General features: G+C 39.2%; 1 protein-coding gene across 1 annotated transcript; it reads left to right on the plus strand.

Moving 5' to 3' along the window:
* Positions 1-382: 382 nt before the first annotated feature.
* On the plus strand, positions 383-18,173 carry LOC310662245 (vomeronasal type-2 receptor 26-like; the record flags this gene model as incomplete). The annotated part of the gene is made up of 7 exons (XM_083409018.1): positions 383-600; positions 1,389-1,566; positions 1,937-2,548; positions 12,584-12,832; positions 13,750-13,977; positions 15,701-15,827; positions 17,272-18,173. 7 exons carry the CDS (start codon positions 383-385, stop codon positions 18,171-18,173), a joined length of 2,514 nt encoding a protein of 837 aa, XP_083265144.1.
* Between the last annotated feature and the right edge of the window lie 925 nt (positions 18,174-19,098).

Genomic DNA, 19,098 nt, shown 5'->3' on the forward strand with positions numbered 1-19,098 from the left:
AGACTTGCAAAGTACACTATCCAAGCTAATGATAAAGACTGTGAAAGGTATTATAACTGAGCTTTTCAAAGTCTGGTGCCTTTGAACTGTTTTGGTTTAAAACCCCATCACCTGCAGCCAGGTTTGATTGTTGTGACTTATGGTGCAAAACATCTGAAGAAGCCTTACAAAAATATACTACCTTCAGCAATCACAGCTAGGCTTAGCAATCAGAAACCTTCAAGGATCCATCAGTATCATAACTATTTTTTTCATCAGTTTTCACAGTATAGATTTCAGACATATGAGCAACTAAAAGGTCAATCAATTCAGACTACTTCAGTCACAAAAGCTGTAATAGTTGTAGGGGCATCTTAGTGTGTAGGGAGAAATTGTACCAAGGATGGTGGCATTATTCGTCTTGCTGCTGATTCTACTTCCTCATGCAATATGCAAACCTCCCATTGTTAAATGCCACATCCATGATCCATATGCTCCACTTCATCAGTATCACCAGGAAGGGGACCTCATCCTTGGTGGCATAGCCTCTCACAGCATCATCATCTCCATTGCAATAGCCTTCACTGAAAACCCCCCACCAACATTGCTGGAAGAACTAAAGTAAGAACTGGATAGTTTCACTTCTACATTTTGATTCCTTCTTTGCATACTGCAGAGATTAATTTTAGAGGAAGGGTGGATAAACTGTGGGTGTGCAGTGGTTGCTCGACTCCATCAGTTGCATTAATAACAATGGACATTGTTGGACAGCAACATCTGGAGGGGCACAGTTCTCCACCCTTGTCCTAGAGGCAGAACTACTATTTAGGTCGAAATATATGTGCTGTGGGAGAAATGTAGTCTGGAGGATCTCCACTAGAAATTGTTTCCACTTTCCACACTAAATTAAACATTCAGGTATCATATGAAGACATGTAATATTATTGTGGAAATAACTACATCACTTTTACTTCAGGGCCCCGAGAGAAAGAAATAAGGACAGAACTTCTACACAGATGATAAAGCCAGCATTTAAAATGTACATCAGGGACATTTTAAAATCTGTGATCCCCTCCCATAGAATTTCCCCCTATATTCCTTTTCTACCACTGTAGGCAAGGCAGAGGATCACTTGTAGTGATTCATGTTCAAGAGCTTCCTCCCCTGCAAAAATAAAAAAACCTTAAATAATTACAGTAATAAATACTACTAATGAGGATGACGTAGAACTAAGCTGTGGTAAATTTACAAAGTGTTACAAGCCCTTCTGATAGAAAATGAAACTCTCTTTTTAGTGTGGTACCTAAGAACTACCAGCACATCCTGGCCTTGCAGTTTGCAGTGAAGGAGATCAATGAAAACCCTCAGCTCTTACCCAATGTCACTTTAGGCTTCCGCATCTATGACAGCTATTTCAATGCCAAATGGACCTCTCATGCCACAATGTTGCTCATATCCACACTGGAAACATTTGTCCCCAATTACATCTGTGACATCAAGAACAACTTGATAGCCATCATTGGGGGACTGGACTCCCAAACATCCCTTCATGTGGCAACAATCTTGGATATTTATAAGGTTCCACAGGTGAGAGAGAGATATCGCTGACATGTCATGGGAGATATACACATCCAGATAGATTTGGATAAATAAATGAGCAGATTTCATATAATCAGGTGGGCCATGCTAATGAGAGATTCGAGCTAAGAAATAAAGTCTAGGTAGCACATATGTTTTTGCTTCAGATATCCCTTTTGGCCTTGTCATTTCCTGATAAGATAAGAACTGATTGGCATCTGAGTGTAGTTTGTCTTAACAAAATAGCATGTGCAGCCAAAAATAAAGGAATGGAATCCCCAAGTGGAAATCGCCCCAGTGAGGCTCATAATACACAAATCGAATATCTAAAAGTTATTGTTGCTTCTGTCTCTTTCTCCTCCTACCGCACTATGTTTAGCTCATATACGGCCCTGCTCCAGTGATGAATGATAAAACCCCAGGCCTTCTCTTCTACCAGATGACGCCCAAGGAATTCCACCAGTATAAGGGGATCCTATCTTTGCTACTGCATTTCCGGTGGATATGGATTGGAATCCTTACTTTCTATGATGAGAATGCAGAAAGATTTGTGCAAACTGTGGTTCCCTTTTTTTCGGAGAATGGCATCTGTTTTGCCTTCATAGAAAGAAGCCACAAATTTACTTATGTCACAGAAATTAACAATATGTTTAAACTGGGGGCAAAAATAAATGACAAAATAAATGATAGCAAAGCCAATGTGGTGTTGGCTTATGGAGAATCATATGCTCTGGCACTTTTTAGGTGGTTGCCTTACCTATCAGAACTGGAACAAAGTTCAAATACCCCAAAAGGTAAAGTGTGGATCATGACAGCCCAGATGGAGCTCACTTCTTTTGTCTTTCAACGGACTTGGGATACAGAAATACTCCATGGGGTTCTCTCATTCTCAACTCACTCTAATGATCCACCAGGATTTCATCAATTTGTCGAGAGCAAAAAGCCTTCGAGTCCAAAAGGAGATGGCTTCATTTTGGATTTCTGGCAAAAGGCATTTGGCTGTGTATTTCCAAATCGATTTGTTGGCAGTGTGAGGGGAGATATTTGCACTGGGCAAGAGAAGCTGGAGAATCTTCCTGGTCCTTTCTTTGAAATGAGCATGACCAGCCACAGCTACAACATCTACAATGCTGTCTATGCTGTGGCCCATGCTTTACATGCCATGTCTACATCCCGAGGCAAACACAGACCAGTAATGATCAGGGGAGGAATGAAGTTTCACAAAAAACCGCTGTGGCAGGTACTGAGCTGCACACCCTTCCTCAAAGAGGTTCAAAAGCCTTTCATTTTATCCCTTTGGTAATAGTCACTTTTTCTATGCAACCACAGCAGGGGTCAGCAATTTGGGTGCAGCAATGCTCTTGAAATCTTCCGCAGCTTCCCCCAAAGCCACTTCCTCAATTCACTGCCCTTTGGCCATGAGATAGTTGCTTTATCTCTCTTGAAATGCACATAGTGACAAATGGGAACTTCTCCACATGCTTTTCTATGTTCAAATTCAGCCTACTGGACTTCCCTTCCTATTCACACCATCACTATATTCATTTACACACCTGCTTAAAACCTAATTGTTTGGGAAAGCCTACACAGTCAAATGGGTGTTGACGTATTTTATTCTTTCATTCTTTCATTTCTTGCGAGTTTTAATTATTTTAAAAGTTTCCTTCAACTATTCATACCAACCTCTTAGATGAGCATGGGGCTGATTTCCCATTTACCTCTGAAGTTGGAGTATCAAAGGAATAATATATCGCATAGCATAGCATAGCATATAAAGTCGATAGAGAGCAAAGTGATATATTTTAGACAACAAAATGAAGAGAGCACCCAGTTTTTCATGGCTGTGTGTGCATTTCCTGCGGAAGATCTTAACAATCTGTAATTTGAAATGAACTTCCAAATGTGATAAATTCTTGGCTTAAATCTTATATATATATATAAAGGATGAAAAGAAAACTGCTTTCCTCCAAGCATGCCATGAAAGTGAACATCATGTTTTTCTCTTGCTGAATTGAAGCCTTTTCTATACTTTCTCTTTCTATCTAGCTCCATCATTTTCTAAGGGGTATCTCATTTAACAACAGTGCTGGGGATAAGATTTCCTTGGACCAGAATGGGGAGATATTGGCTGGATTTGATATTACCAATTGGATCCTTTTCTCCAACCAATCCTTTCAGAGAGTGAAGGTAGGAGGGGTGGATTCCCTGGCTCCTCCACAGCAAGCCTTGACCATCAATGAGGGAGCCATAAAATGGCACCATTGGTTTAACCAGGTAGGATGCAACCACCAGCCATTCGTGATTTTGAAGACTTTAACATAAGGTACAAAGATATATGCAGACATAATTTCACTGTACATTCTTCAGCCTTATAAAATTGGATTAAAGATAGCACAACCTATGAATCAATGTTATAAGCTAAATGCACAGTCTCTATACTGGTTCCAGTTACACTCAAAGTGAATATGTTAACTGACAACTTGAAGAAGTAACTCCTAAATAGATTTTGATATTGAATATATTGTTATGTGTTTGGAGGATCAGTCTGGATGAAACCCTGGTTCACATTACAATTCTGGGGTCCTGCCCCAGTGAGGGGAGAATAAATAAAGGGAATTTTGCTGAACTAGTTCCTATGTCAAGGTAATGGCTTTGACTGGCTAGTTAAGACCTATGCATTGCAGGCATAAATATTTCAGTTTTAAAAGGGTCCATGTGTCAATTTTCAGCACTTTCTAAACTGTGGCACCTTTTACAAAATTGGTATAAAGTTTTGACACATTTGTACACCTCCCAAGGCAGATTATGCATGCCATGTTTCAAGGTTTTAGTATAGCAGGTATATAACTTTGAGGCTTAATTTGCAGTAGGGAAACCACCACAACCCTTTAATGTCACTTTGGCAGAAAGAGGTTTGCATACAGAGTCAGAGCCCTGATTATAGAGGACACTAAAATCATCACTAAACACAACAGTAACTGCAAAAAACAACCACAATTTATTGGAGTTTGCACATTGAGTCACTGGGAAATGTCAGAAAATGAGTCCAAATAGAATTGAAACAAGCTATTAAATGAATTCCTGAAATGAATGCTGTTGTTCTTTTGCAAATCCATTTAAGGAGGAGCTTAATTGCCACTTTTAGCTTTTCTTTCAGTCCACTTATTTTATATATCTCTTTCATTTGTGTATTAGACACAGCCTACCTCTGTATGTACTGAAAGCTGCCGCCCTGGTTTTTGCAGGAAGGTGAAGGAGGGGGAAGCATTTTGCTGCTACGATTGCATCCCATGTCCAGAAGGGAAGATTTCAGACAAAGAGGGTAAGAAATTTACTGTCTTTATTTATAGCTTGTTGCCTCTAATTGAGAACATGCATATGAAATCATGCATTCACCAGGGTTCCATTTGACAGTTCATGAAATATTGAGAAATCTTGCAGAAGAGGGACATAATGAAAGTTTGTGTGTGTGTGTGTGTGTGTGTGTGTGAGAGAGAGAGAGAGAGAGAGAGAGAGAGAGAGAGAGAGAATTAGTAATTGGTTCCAGTTACACTCAAAGTGAATATGTTAAATGACAAATTGAAGAAGAGAATCCTAAATAAATTTTGATGATACTGAATATATTGTTATGAGTTTGGAGGATCAATCTGGGTGAAACTCTGGTTCACACTACAATTCTGAGAACCCAGCCAAATGGGAGAAATATAAATAAATTATTATTATCATTATCATTATCATTATCATTATTATTAGTGATTGTGGATGTTGAATGCTGTTATAAGGAAGAATCCTATAGCAAGATCCACCAGCTTGAACAGGATTAGTATAAAGTAGATTTTCAGGTGAGCCAGGGGGTTTCTGTAGCAGCTGGAAATATGCCATTATATCAGGGTTGAGACCAGGGTGGGGTTAGAATACAATGCATGAAAGTTATTCAGCTTGGTCACAATACCTGGAAACCCAGCCTAAATTAAGCTAATGAAAAGGGTGGTGCAACCCCAACACTATTTTAAAAGCTTGTTTTCCCTCTGATAGCCTTTGAGCTGCTCAACCAGTGGCATCCCTGCTTCAGAATGGATTTTAGATCTGCTGTACTTTATGCCATCATAATTTATGCCCGGCTTGCATTTTGTCATCATCTTGGCATAGTATGGCTACCTAAATGTGATATCTTCCTCTACAGCAGACCTTGAAATCAGTTTTGACACTTTGGCTACAGATGGCTGAATCTGTTTCTAGTTTTTGTTACTTTCACATATTTTTGCCCATAATTAATTTGTTTAATTATATACTTATTCCTGCATTTTCTCTCAAAATGTCTTTAGGAATATATATTTTTTCTTACAAATATTTGAATCTGTGTTTATTTTCTGGTAACATATTTAAACATGTATTTTTATGCCCTTATACTTCAGAAAATTGTGCCATAATGTATGGAGAAGTGTGAAATACTTAAATCCAGGAACTAATTGAAAGGTGTTGATTAAGTTTCCATATGTTGAAATTTGCAAAGACTGAATTACACAAATACAGTGGTACCTCTGGTTACGTCTGCTTCATGTTATGTTCAGGGTTACTTCCAAATTCGCCACTCATGCATGCGCAGAAGTGTGTGCTTCTACCGACCCGTGCGTGTGCAGATGCGCTGCTGCAGGTTGCGCTCCTTTCATGTTGCAAACGGGCCTGTGGAACGGATCCCATTCGCAACCAGAGGTACCACTGTACTCCTTAATAAGGGAGTAAGTACGTGTTAGCAACTAGATCTGTGACAGGTTAATTTGAGTTGGCTTCTAGCCAGAGAACAGGAAGTGTCTCTGTGGCCTTGCATTTTGCCTCAATCAGTATTTTACATCCGATATGTGAAAAGGACAAGGTTCCATCATTTTCAATTTCCATTGTTCAGAACTCCTTGTATCCTTTTTTAATCATTTTAATTATGTATTTACAAGCAGTGGCATGTTGCTCATATTTTTCAGATTAAGAACCATGCTTTTCTTTCTCAGACGTGAATGACTGCTACGAATGTGAAGATGAAAACTATCCAAGCAAAAATAAGACTATATGTATTCCTAAGCATACAACATTCTTGTCCTTTGAAGAACCTCTGGGCCTCAGCTTAGCAACTTCTGCTCTTTCCTTTGCTTTCATTACAGCACTAGTATTTGAAATATTTGCGAAACACAGGGACACTCCCGTTGTGAAAGCCAACAACCGGGACCTCACCTACGCTCTGCTCATCTCCCTCTTGCTTTGCTTCCTTTCTGCATTACTGTTCATTGGATATCCTGACAAGGTGACGTGTCTCCTCCGACAAACTGCTTTTGGCATCATCTTCTCAGTGGCTGTTTCTTGTGTGCTGGCAAAAACCATCACTGTGGTTCTGGCTTTCATGGCCACAAAACCAGGATCCCGGATGAGGAAGTGGGTGGGGAAGGGACTGGCTAATTCTATTGTCCTTTCCTGCTCCCTTATCCAAGCACTCATCTGCACTCTGTGGCTGGTGATCTCTCCTCCATTCCCTAATCTTGACATGAAGTCAGTGGCTGAAGAAATTGTACTGGAGTGCAATGAGGGGACGGTGACTTTCTTTTACTGTGTCTTGGGCTACATGGGCTTCCTAGCTTTGGTCAGTTTCACTGTGGCTTTCCTTGCCCGGAAATTACCTGACAGTTTCAACGAAGCCAAGTTCATCACTTTCAGCATGTTGGTCTTTTGCAGTGTTTGGTTATCCTTTGTTCCTACCTACATGAGCACAAAGGGGAAATACATGGTGGCTGTAGAGATCTTCTCTATCTTAGCCTCCAGTGCTGGCTTGTTGGGTTGCATCTTTTCCCCAAAATGTTACATTATTTTGCTGATGCCTGAGCTGAACAATAGGGAGCATCTAATAAGAAGAAAATTCTGAAGAAATCAACTGTCTGTATCATTGACTATAATAATTTGTTCAAGGATTTGTATGTATCCCTGAAGAGAAGCACCTAGATTCCTCTTCAGGCTACCACTCCACAGGATTTAACCCTCCTCTGTTTTCAGTCAGAAAGTGGGAAGGAGATGGCTTTTAAAACAATAATTAAATATTAGCCCTGCCCCCAAATTGCTGTGGGGATGTATGCAGGACAGGGCAGTTGTTCCCTTGGCCTGCCCAATCCAGGGCCCTAGATTTCACCCCCAGATCAGGTAGGCTGTGCAGATGCCTATTACCTGCAAATCTCCACTACTTGCACTCTTTCAATACACTGTGTCCCCCATATTCAGCAAGTCCAGATCTACTGTATATTTTCCTCTGCTCACCATGAACTCTGCATTTGTTGTTCTTAGGCCTCGGCAACTGTACTATTGTGCCCTGAGGCTCTTTCCCACAACTTTCACACAGTAGAGATGAACGTTTTTATGCTGTCTAATTCCATCTAATTTTTCTGCATGTTGCTCTATTAATGTACATCCCTGTCAGGGTGTCTTGATAACACACGAGCTCAGTTTATTAAAAGAAAGTTTTATTGCCAAAGCAAACACATAGCTCCAAGCACTTCTAACGGAGCTGCTGCCATCTTGAACTACAATGATCCTTCTGAGGAATCCTTCTTCTGGTTCCAAAAACAGCTGAAATTTCATTTCGGGTGCCTCTTAAATTGCTTCCTATCTTGGAGCCTCCGCTATTCATCAATCCCTCAGACTGGGAGGGGCACCTCCAGCCTCTCCCTCCCAATGTGAGGGACTTCCCTTTGTCTCTTCTCTGCCTACTACACTGCTTCCTTCTCTCTTCACATCTCTAGATTGCTAACATATTTCTGACTGCTCTCCAGCCTATTCTTATCAGGTCACATTCCTAAGGGTGGGGGAGTTGTCACTCTCCTCAATCCATCCTGCCTGGCAATTAACTCTGTCTCTTCCTGCCTGCTTTCTTCAGCTGCCTTTGATTCAGCTTCCCTGGATGCTGCATCACTCATGACAATCCTGCACCATTCCAGTGGTGCTGCCCCATCCCTGTAAAGATTTTTAGGATAAGTCTGCGGAAATTCTTTAAAAACTGCATATAAAAACAGTCACAAAATATAAACATTGAGTTCTATAAGTTTATGAAGGACCTGCTCTCCCCCCCCCCCTTGCTGTCTTCAAAACTGTAAATCTGACAATAATCTGGGTAAAAATATTTTACCGTCACTCCAACACCAAGGAAGACTCAAGACACCACTTTAAGTTGGGGGGAAAGTAATATTCATTAAATATAACGTTAGGAAAAACTTATTATAACAATTTGTCCTTAGCAGAGATAGACAATTACCATGACCACATTCAAGAAAGGGAAAGAACCAAATAAATTACCAGCTCATTCAGCGTGAAAGAAATATGCCAAAACACTCAATAAGTAGTTATTTGAGATTCCAATCATTTTGTTTAAATTTTGTCAAGGAATAAAGGGGGAAAGTGATGAAAGGGGAAATAGAAAGGGAGGCACAAGAATAGCAAGAGGAAATGTTGAACCCTGCCAAAGATTGAAAGATAGAGTACTTACAGTTACCAAGGAGAGCTGGGTCAGTAAGAGGAAATACAATACAATACAATACAATACAATACAATACAATACAATACAATACAATGAGGAATACAAGAAGTAAATAAGGATTGGTTAATAATTAAGGAATATCTCAAAGGGTACTGCAATAGTAAAAGTTTTCTGGCAGATATTGAATGAGCCTTGTAATACAAAGTACATGTTAGATAAAGTTAAATTAAGTTAATGAAAAACAACGTTGTGTAACTGTGTAAGTAATAGTTTATTTGAAAATTGGTACAATGGGTATAGTCGGAAGTTTCTTTTCTCTGCTGATTAAAATATGAGATATTTCTATGCTTTTTACTCTGTTCACACTTTTATTCCTCTTTCTTTTATTTCTTTTCTCTCTCCCCCCCTTTTTCCCTTTCCTTCTCCCTCTCTTTTTCTTTTTTGATTTCTTTTTGTTCTTTGTATACTCTCAATGATTTCTATGTTTGTTCGCTGGTATTGCATGTATTTTAAGACTCTGCTTGTTCAATAAAACATTTTTTAAAGAGAAAAGAAATTTATTTCTGTGTTGTCGAAGACATTACTCATGCCTCATTTTCATTACTCCAGCATAAAAGCTGGTGCTTTTCTCCCACCTATTGGCAAGACAAGTTGACCAACTAATGTGATTGCTCTTCTTTCTGTGAACTTTGAATGCAATGTAAGTAGTGTAAGGCCCCCCCACTCCATAGGTTTCTTCTTTCCAGGTCAGAATTTCAAGAGGCCAGTGCTATGATCAAACATTTTCATTTCCTCCTTCTGTTGGGTTGTGTTTCCAGAATTTTTTCCTTCTTGTTCAAAATATTATGCAGCAAAGAGGAAATAAAAAGTTCTGTAAAGAAAGACACACAAATGACTATCTTCCCTTTGATTATCAAAAGAACTATAATTAATGTTCCCTCTTGTCAAACCACCTGATGGACTTAAATAGTACACTTTGAAGCTAATGAGAAAATCTGTGAAAAGTACCATAATTGGATCTTTCAAAGTCTGGTGCCCTTGGACTGTTTTGGATCACAACCCCAACACCTGCAGCCTGCTTTGAATGCTGTGAAACATAGTTCAAAATATCTGAAGGATATAAGGTTGAAGAAACTGATAAAAATATATTATCTCCAGCAATCACAGCTGGACTTAGGAATCAGAAATCAGCAAGGATCCACCAGTGTCATCACTATTCCCCACCCCTACCCCTGTTTTCACACTCTGGGTTTCAGAAATATGAGCAGACTAAAAGGACAACTAGGTCAGGTTACTTCAGTCTCAAAAGCTGTAAGAGTATTAGGGCTATCTTAGTGCATAGGGGGAAAAACCTAGGATGATGGCATTATTGATCTTCTTGCTGATTGTACTTCCTAATGCAATATGCAAACCTCCCATTGTTAAATGCCATATCCATGATCCACACACTCCACTTCATCAGTATCACTGGGAAGGAGACCTCATCATTGGTGGCATAGCCTCTCACAGCATCATCCTCTCTACTTCAATAGCCTTCACCGAAAAACCCCCACCAACATTGCGGGAAGAGCTACAGTAAGACCTGGATAATTTCTCTTCTGCATTTTGATTCCTTCTTTGGACAATGGAGCGATTAGTTTTAGAAGAAGAGTGGCTAAACTGTGCCTGTTGCACTCCATTAGTTCTATCAATAATAATGGACATAGTAGTACAACAACATCTGGAGGTCCACTGTTCTCCACCCTTGACCTAGAGGCAAAACTACTGTTTGGGTCGAAAGAGATGTGATGTAGGAGAAATGTGGTCAGGAGGATCTCCACTAGTTTTTTTAAAAAAATGTTTCCACCTTCCCCACTGAATTAAACATTCAGATATCATATGAAGACATGTAATATTGTTGTGGAAATAACTGCATCAATTTTGCCTCAGGGCCCCAAGATAATGAAATAAGGGAAGAACTTCTACACAGATTATGAAGCCAGCATTAAAAATGTACATCAGGGACATTTTAAAATCTGTGATCCCTCCCATAGAATTTCCCCCAACATCCCTTTTCTACCATTGTAGGCAAGGAGGAGGATCACTTGTAGAGATAACTGTTCAAGAGTTTCCTCACATGCAAAAAAACTTACATAATGGCAGTAATAAATAATACTAAGAAGGAAGATGCAGAAATTAGTTGTGATAAATTTAGAAAGTGTTACATGGTCTTGCGATAGAAAATGAAACTTTCTTTTTAGAGTGGTGCCTAAGAATTACCAGCACATCCTGGCTTTAGAATTTGCAGTGAAGGAGATCAATGAAAACCCTCAGCTCTTACCCAATGTTACTTTAGGCTTCCGCATCTATGACAGCTATTTCAATGCCAAATGGACCTCTCATGCCACAATGTTACTCATATCCACACTGGAAACATTTGTCCCCAACTACATCTGTGATTTCAAGAAAAACTTGATAGCCATCATTGGGGGACTGGACTCCCAAACCTCTCTTCAAGTGGCAACAATCTTGGATATCTATAAGGTTCCACAGGTGAGATATGTATCTTTCTGACATGGGATGGAAACTAGGCACATCCTGATAGATTTGTATAATAAAATGTGCACATTTCAAATAATGAGGTCAGCCATGCTAATGACGGATCCAAGCAACAAATAAAGTATTGATAAGTTATCTGAAGTTATTGCTTCAGATGTCCCTTTGGGCCTAGCCAATGCCTGATATATGATAACAGCTGAGTGGCAGGTGAGTGTTGCTTGGTTAAACAAAAATAGCATGGGCAGCCCAAATAGCGAGGGTATGGAAGGCCCAATTGGAAATTGTTCCAATGTTGCCAGTAATACATAAATCTAATATTTAAAAGTTATTGTTGCTTCTGTCTCTTTCTCCTCCTACCACAACTATGTTTAGCTCATATATGGCCCTGCTCCAGTGATGAATGATAAAACCCCAGGCCTTTTCTTCTACCAGATGGTGCCCAAGGAAGACCACCAGTATAAGGGGATCCTGTCTTTGCTTCTGCATTTCAAGTGGATATGGATTGGGATTTTTACTTTCTATGATGAGAATGCAGAAAGATTTGTGCAAACTGTGGTTCCACTTTTTTCCCAAAGTGGCATTTGTTTTGCCTTCATCGAAAGAAATCACAAATTTACTTATATTACAGAAATTTACAATATGTTGAAAATAGGTGCAAAAATACATGACAAAATAAATGATAGCAAAGCCAATGTAGTTTTGGTTTATGGACCATCATATACTCTGGCACGTTTTAGATGGTTGCCTTACTTATCAGAACTGGAACAAAGTTCAAATAAACCAAAAGGTAAAGTGTGGATCATGACAGCCCAGGTGGAGCTCAATTCTTTTGTCTTTCAACGGACATGGGATACAGAAATACTCCATGGGGTTCTCTCATTCACAACACACTCAAATGATCCACCAGGATTTCATCAATTTGTTGAGAGCAAAAAGCCTTGCAGCCCAAAAGGAGATGGCTTCATTTTGGACTTCTGGCAACAGGCATTTGGCTGTGTATTTCCAAATCGAGTGGTTGGCAGTGTGACAGGAGATATTTGCACAGGACAAGAGAAGCTGGAGAATCTTCCTGGTCCTTTCTTTGAAATGAGCATGACCAGCCACAGCTACAACATCTACAATGCTGTCTATGCTGTGGCCCATGCTTTACATGCCATGTCTACATCCCGAGGCAAACACAGACCAGTAATGATCAGGGGAGGAATGAAGTTTCAGAATCAATATCTGTATCAGGTAATTGGCTAAAAACAATTGATGAAAGGGTTTCAAAAGCCTTTGATTTAATACATTTGGTAATAGTCACTTTTCCTATGGAACCACAGCAGGGGTCAGCAATGTGGGTGCAGCAATGGTCTTGAAATCTTCCCCAGGTGCCCCGAAAGGTAATTCTTCAATTCACTGCCCTTTGGCCATGATATAGTTGCTTTATCTCTCTTGAAATGCACATAGTGACAAATGGGAACTTCTCCACATGCTTTTCTAGGTTCATATTCAGCCTACTGGATTGCCCTGCCTATTGACATTAGACAGACACCTTCACTGTATTCATTTAGGCACCTGCTTCAAACATTTTTCCTTAGGCAAACCTGACCAGTTACTGGGTTTTTACATTATTTAATCTTTTCATTTTACCACTAATTTTTATTATTTTAAATCTTTTAAATTTCTTCTTTTAAGCTAATTGAATTTAAGGTAGAAATAATGAAAGAGAACAAAAGAAAATGAATTCTATCCAAGCATGACATAGCCATCTTCCATACTTTGCTTTTATCACCATTCCTTCTTCAACCTGTTGCTTCAACTATTCATACCAACCTCTTAGATGAGCATGGGGCTGATTCCCCATTGACCTCTAAAGTTGGAGTATCAAAGGTATAATATATCATATAGCATAGCATAGCATATAGTGTCTATAGATCATCCACTTTCTGTTAATAAAGTTTTTGTGGCTGTGTGGGCAATTGTTGTTGGAGATCTTAAAAATTAGTTATTTGAAATGAACTTCCAAATGTGAGAAAAGCTTGGCTTAAAATAGAAAGAGGAAAAGAAAGCTGCTTTCCTCCACAGTGGATATTTGGAAACCTGACATGAAAGTGAACATCATGATTGTCTCTTGCTGAATTGAAGCCTTGTCTATTCTTTCTATGCAGCTCCACCATTTTCTGAGGGGTATCTCATTTAACAACAGCGCTGGGGATAAGATTTCCTTGGACCAGAATGGGGAGATACTAGCTGGATTTGATATTATCAATTGGATTGTTTCCTCCAACCAATCCTTTAAGAGAGTGAAGGTTGGAGGGGTGGATTCCCTGGCTCCTCCACAGCAAGCCTTGACCATCAATGAGGGAGCCATAAAATGGCACCATTGGTTTAACCAGGTAGGATGCGAACATCACCCATTTGTTAATGCGAACACTTTAACATAACATACAAAGATAATTTCATTGTACATTGTTCAGTCTCTATAAAATTGGATTATAGTTGGCACAAGCTTTGAATTAATGTTATAAGCTAAATGCACAGCCTCCTTACTCATTTCCTGTTACACTGAAATAAATATATTGAATGACACCTTGAAGAAGTGAATTCTAAAAAGATTTTGATGATGTTGAATATATTGTTATGTGTTTGCATGATCAGTCTGGATGAAACCCAGGTTTCCCTTCCGATCCTTGGAACCTTCATCAGTGAAGGGAGAACACACAAAGGGAAGCTTGCTGAACTAGTTTAAATAAAGCCATATATACTAAAGACTCTGTGGTCTTCACTAACCTTCATTAAAAGGAAATCAAACCCCTGGGTAAACCACCACAGATTTTCTCACTTCTGAAGACAGGTGTGGCATATAACAATACAATCTGAATTTGCACCCAATGGGCCAACCTAGATAGCACCTGAAATACTTGTGATATTAACTTTTACATAAGCCACATAACAGAAACCTAATCCCTATAACCTTTGGTTGTTATATTCCTAGACAGAACTAAAGAACAAAGCAAGGTCTTTGGTGTTTAAAATATTCTGTACAATATCATCAAGGAAGTCCTTACCCATTTCTGTACCTTGGTAACCCCCTCGCAGTTACTAAGAATCATTTTCCATGGCATCTGATTGCTCCCCCCTTTGATACTGATATTAAGCCCACAGTTGAATAGCTCAGTGGAGCGTTAACTACCATCACTTACTGGATCTAGAGCAGTGGCTCTCTATTGTGGCTTTGCTAAAAGACCCAAGGCAAGGATGTAGGATTATATAATGCAGATTGCACAAAAACACATTGGATCAAACCACATGGGCTGAGGGTTGAAACAGAATATTTTGTTTAATTAGCAAGATATTTTTAAAAATAGAATTCTATTAAGATAAACAATAAAAGGTTGCTTCTAGCTCCCATATTCTTTAATCATGCAGTTGAATTGTTCCTTTTTCAGAATTCACAAATAAAAATTATTTTAAAAAGTAAAGCATTAGTCATGTTTCAACCACTCTTACCTTTGTCAGCCAATGAAAGTGTCTCATTCTTGAGAAGCCTGAATAAATGGCATCAGTGATTTTCACCAAAATTAGAAAACAGACCTATGGCTTGCAGGTATAAATATTTCAGTAAAAAAGGGTACATATGCCAATTTTCAGCACTTTCTAAACTGTGGCTCCTTTTACAAAAATCATATAAAGTTTTGACACATTGTAGACTCAAGAAGGCAGATTATGCAGGCCATGATTCAAGATTTTAGAATAGCAAGTGTACAGGTGAAACTCGGAAAATTAGAATATTGTGGAAAAGTTCATACCGATTAGGTATGAACACTTCTTTCTGCCACAGTGACATTAAGGGGTTGTGGTGGTGTTGCTTAATGCAAAGTAAGCCTCAGAGGTACAGAGGTGAAACTCGGAAAATTGTGGAAAAGTTCATTTATTTCAGTAATTCAATGGGAAATGTCAGAAAATGAGTCCAAATGGAACGGAAACAACCTGTTAAATGAATTGCTGAAATGAATGTTGTTGTTCTTCTGTGAATCTGTTTTAAGAAAGAGCTTCACCTCTTCTTTTTAGTTTTTCTTTGAGTCCATTTATTATATATATATATTATTTGTGTAATAGACACAGCCTGACTCTGTATGTAGTGAGAGCTGCCACCCTGGTTTTTGTAGGAAGGTGAAGGAGGGGAAAGCATTTTGCTGCTACAATTGCATCCCATGTCCAGAAGGGAAGATTTCAGACAAAGAGGGTAAGAAATTTACTGCATATATTTATACCTTGTTGCCTTAATCAAGAACATGCTTTGAAAGTCATACATTCACCAAGGTTCCTTTTTACAGTTTAGAAATCGAGAAATCTAGCTGAAGAGGGACCTAACGAAAGTATGTGTGGGGGGGATAATTTGTGATGGTGGATGTTCAATGCTATTAATAAGAAAGAATCCTATAGCAAGATCAATGAGGTTGAAGGGGATAGTGTAAAGTGGACTTTCAGATGAGCCAGGTGGTTTCTGTAACAGCTGGAAATATGTGATTCTACCTCCCTTATGCAGGCTGAGCTGAGTGATATGCTTCTTAAACTGGTGTAAGCATTGAAAGGGGAATATTACAGGGGTGAAACGGGAGGGGGGGTGTACTTAGGATACATGAAGCCCATTCAGCTTGGTCACATGATCTGGAAACCCCATCTAAATTAAGTCAATGAAAAGGGTGGTGTAACCCTATTTTTAAAAGCTTGTTTTCTCTCCTACAGACTTTAGCTAGCTCAACCAGTGGCATCCCTGCTTCAGAATGCATTTTGGATCTGGTGTACTTTATGCCAGCTTAATTTATGCTTGGCTTCAATTGCACCATCATCTTGGCAGAGTATTGCTCCCTAATTGTGGTGTCTTCTTCTACAGCAGTCCTTGAAATCTGTTTTGATACTTTGGCTAGAGATGGCAGAATCTGTTTCTAATCCTTGTTACTTTCACAAATTTTAGCCCATAATTCATTTGATTTATTATAAACTTAATCCTGCATTTTTTCTCAAAATATTTTTAGATAGAAATATGATAGATGATAGATAGATATAGATGATAGATAGATGATAGATAGATAGATAGATAGATAGATGATAGATAGATAGATAGATAGATAGATAGATAGATAGATAGATGATAGATAGATAGATAGATGATAGATGATAGATAGATAGATAGATAGATAGATAGATAGATAGATAGATAGATAGATATAGATAACACAAGTAATATTTGAATGTGCATTTACTTTCTGGTAACTATGTATTTAGATTCCCTTAAACTTCAGAGAATTGTGTCATAATGTCTGAAAAACCAAAATGTAGAAAACAGTTGAAAGGTATTGATTAGGTCATCTAATGTAGAAATTTACAAAGACTGAATAACACAATCACCCCTTAATAAAGGAGTAAGTAAATGTGAGCAACCAGAACAGTGACAGGTTAATTTGAGTTGGCTTCTAGCCAGAGAACAGGAAGTGTCTCTGTGGCCTTGCATTTTGCCTCAAACAGTGTTTTACATCCAATAGGCGAGAAGGGCATGGTTCCAACATTTTCAATCTCCATTGTTCAAAACTCCTTGTATGCTTTTTAAATCATCTTAATTATGTATTTACAAGTAGTGGCATGTTGGTCATATTTTTCAGATTAAGAACCATGCTTTTCTTTCTCAGACATGAACGACTGCTATGAATGTGAAGATGAAAAGTATCCGAATAAAAATAAGACTATATGTTTTCCCAAACGTGCAACTTTCTTGTCCTTTGAAGAACCTCTGGGCCTCACCTTAGCCTGTTCTGCTCTTTTCTTTGCTTTCATTACGGCACTGGTATTGGAAATGTTTGTGAAGCACAGGGACACTCCCGTTGTGAAAGCCAACAACCGGGACCTCACCTACGCTCTGCTCATCTCCCTCTTGCTTTGCTTCCTTTCCTCATTACTGTTCATCGGATATCCTGACAAGGTGACGTGTCTCCTTCGACAAACTGCTTTTGGCATCATCTTCTCAGTGGCTGTTTCTTGTGTGCTGGCAAAAACCATCACTGTGGTTCTGGCTTTCATGGCCACAAAACCAGGATCCAGAATGAGGAAGTGGGTGGGGAAGGGACTGGCAAACTCCATTGTCCTTACCTGCTCCTTTATCCAAGCACTCATCTGCACTGCATGGCTGGTGATCTCTCCTCCATTCCCTAATGCTGACATGAAATCAGTGGCTGAAGAAATTGTACTGGAGTGCAATGAGGGGACGGTGAACTTCTTTTACTGTGTCTTGGGCTACATGGGCTTCCTAGCTATGGTCAGTTTCACTGTGGCTTTCCTTGCCCGGAAATTACCTGACAGTTTCAATGAAGCCAAGTTCATCACTTTCAGCATGTTGGTCTTTTGCAGTGTTTGGTTGTCCTTTGTTCCTTCCTCCATGAGCACAAAGGGGAAATACATGGTGGCTGTGGAGATCTTCTCTATCTTAGCCTCCAGTGCTGGCTTGTTGGGTTGCATCTTTTGCCCAAAATGTTACATTATTTTGCTGAGGCCTGAGCTGAACAATAGGGAGCATCTAATAAGAAGAAAATGCTAAAGAAATCAAAATATATGTCACTGGTTATAATATCTAAAAGAGCAATTTGTATGTATCCCTGAAAAGAAGCACCCAGAATCCTTTTCAGGCTACCACCCCATAGGATTTAACCCAAATTTTTAAAACACCAATTAAATATTAGCCCTGCTGCCAAATTGCTCTCAGGATGGATGCAAAGGAAAGGCAGTTGTCCCTCAGCTAGCGCAATCCAGGGCCCCAGATTTCACCCGCAGATAAGGTAGGCTGTGCAGATCCCCACTGAGCATATATATTGCCTGAAAATCTCCACTACCTGAACTGTTTCAAAGCACTGAGTCTCCAGCAAGTCCAGATCTACTTTATATTTTCCTCTGCTCACTGTGAACTCTGCATTTGTTGTTCTTAGGCCTCGTCACTGTACTATTCTACTCTCATGCTCTTCCCCGCAACTAATTCGCACCAGAGATGAACAGTTTTACACTGTCTAATCCCGTTTTATTTTTCTGTGTGTAGCTGTGTTAATGTATGTCCCTGCATCATTCCAGTGGGAGATTTCGTAGGATTAGTCTGTAGAAATCCTTTAAAACTGAACATAAAAACAGTCACAAAATATAAACACTAAATGCTATAAAGTTTATGAAGGACCTGCTCTGCCTCTCCTTTACCCCCTCCCCCTTGCTTTCTTCAAAACTGTAAATCTGACCGTTAGTCTGGGTAAAAATGTTTTGCCGTCACACCCTCACCAAGGAAGACTCAAAACACCAATTTAAATTGGAGGAAAGGTTATATTCATTAAATATAACATTGGTTAAAACATAACCATTTGCCCTTAGCAGCAGAGAAAGACAATTACCATAAGTTGGCAGGATACCAACAAAATGACAGAGGAGCCTGGGCTAGTTCCTATTCTTGCTGTTGTGTATTTTAGCTTTTAATATTTTGTATA

This window comes from Podarcis tiliguerta, assembly GCF_965153285.1.
Source record: "Podarcis tiliguerta genome assembly, chromosome: 13".
In the NCBI taxonomy this organism is placed as follows: Eukaryota; Metazoa; Chordata; class Lepidosauria; order Squamata; family Lacertidae; genus Podarcis; species Podarcis tiliguerta.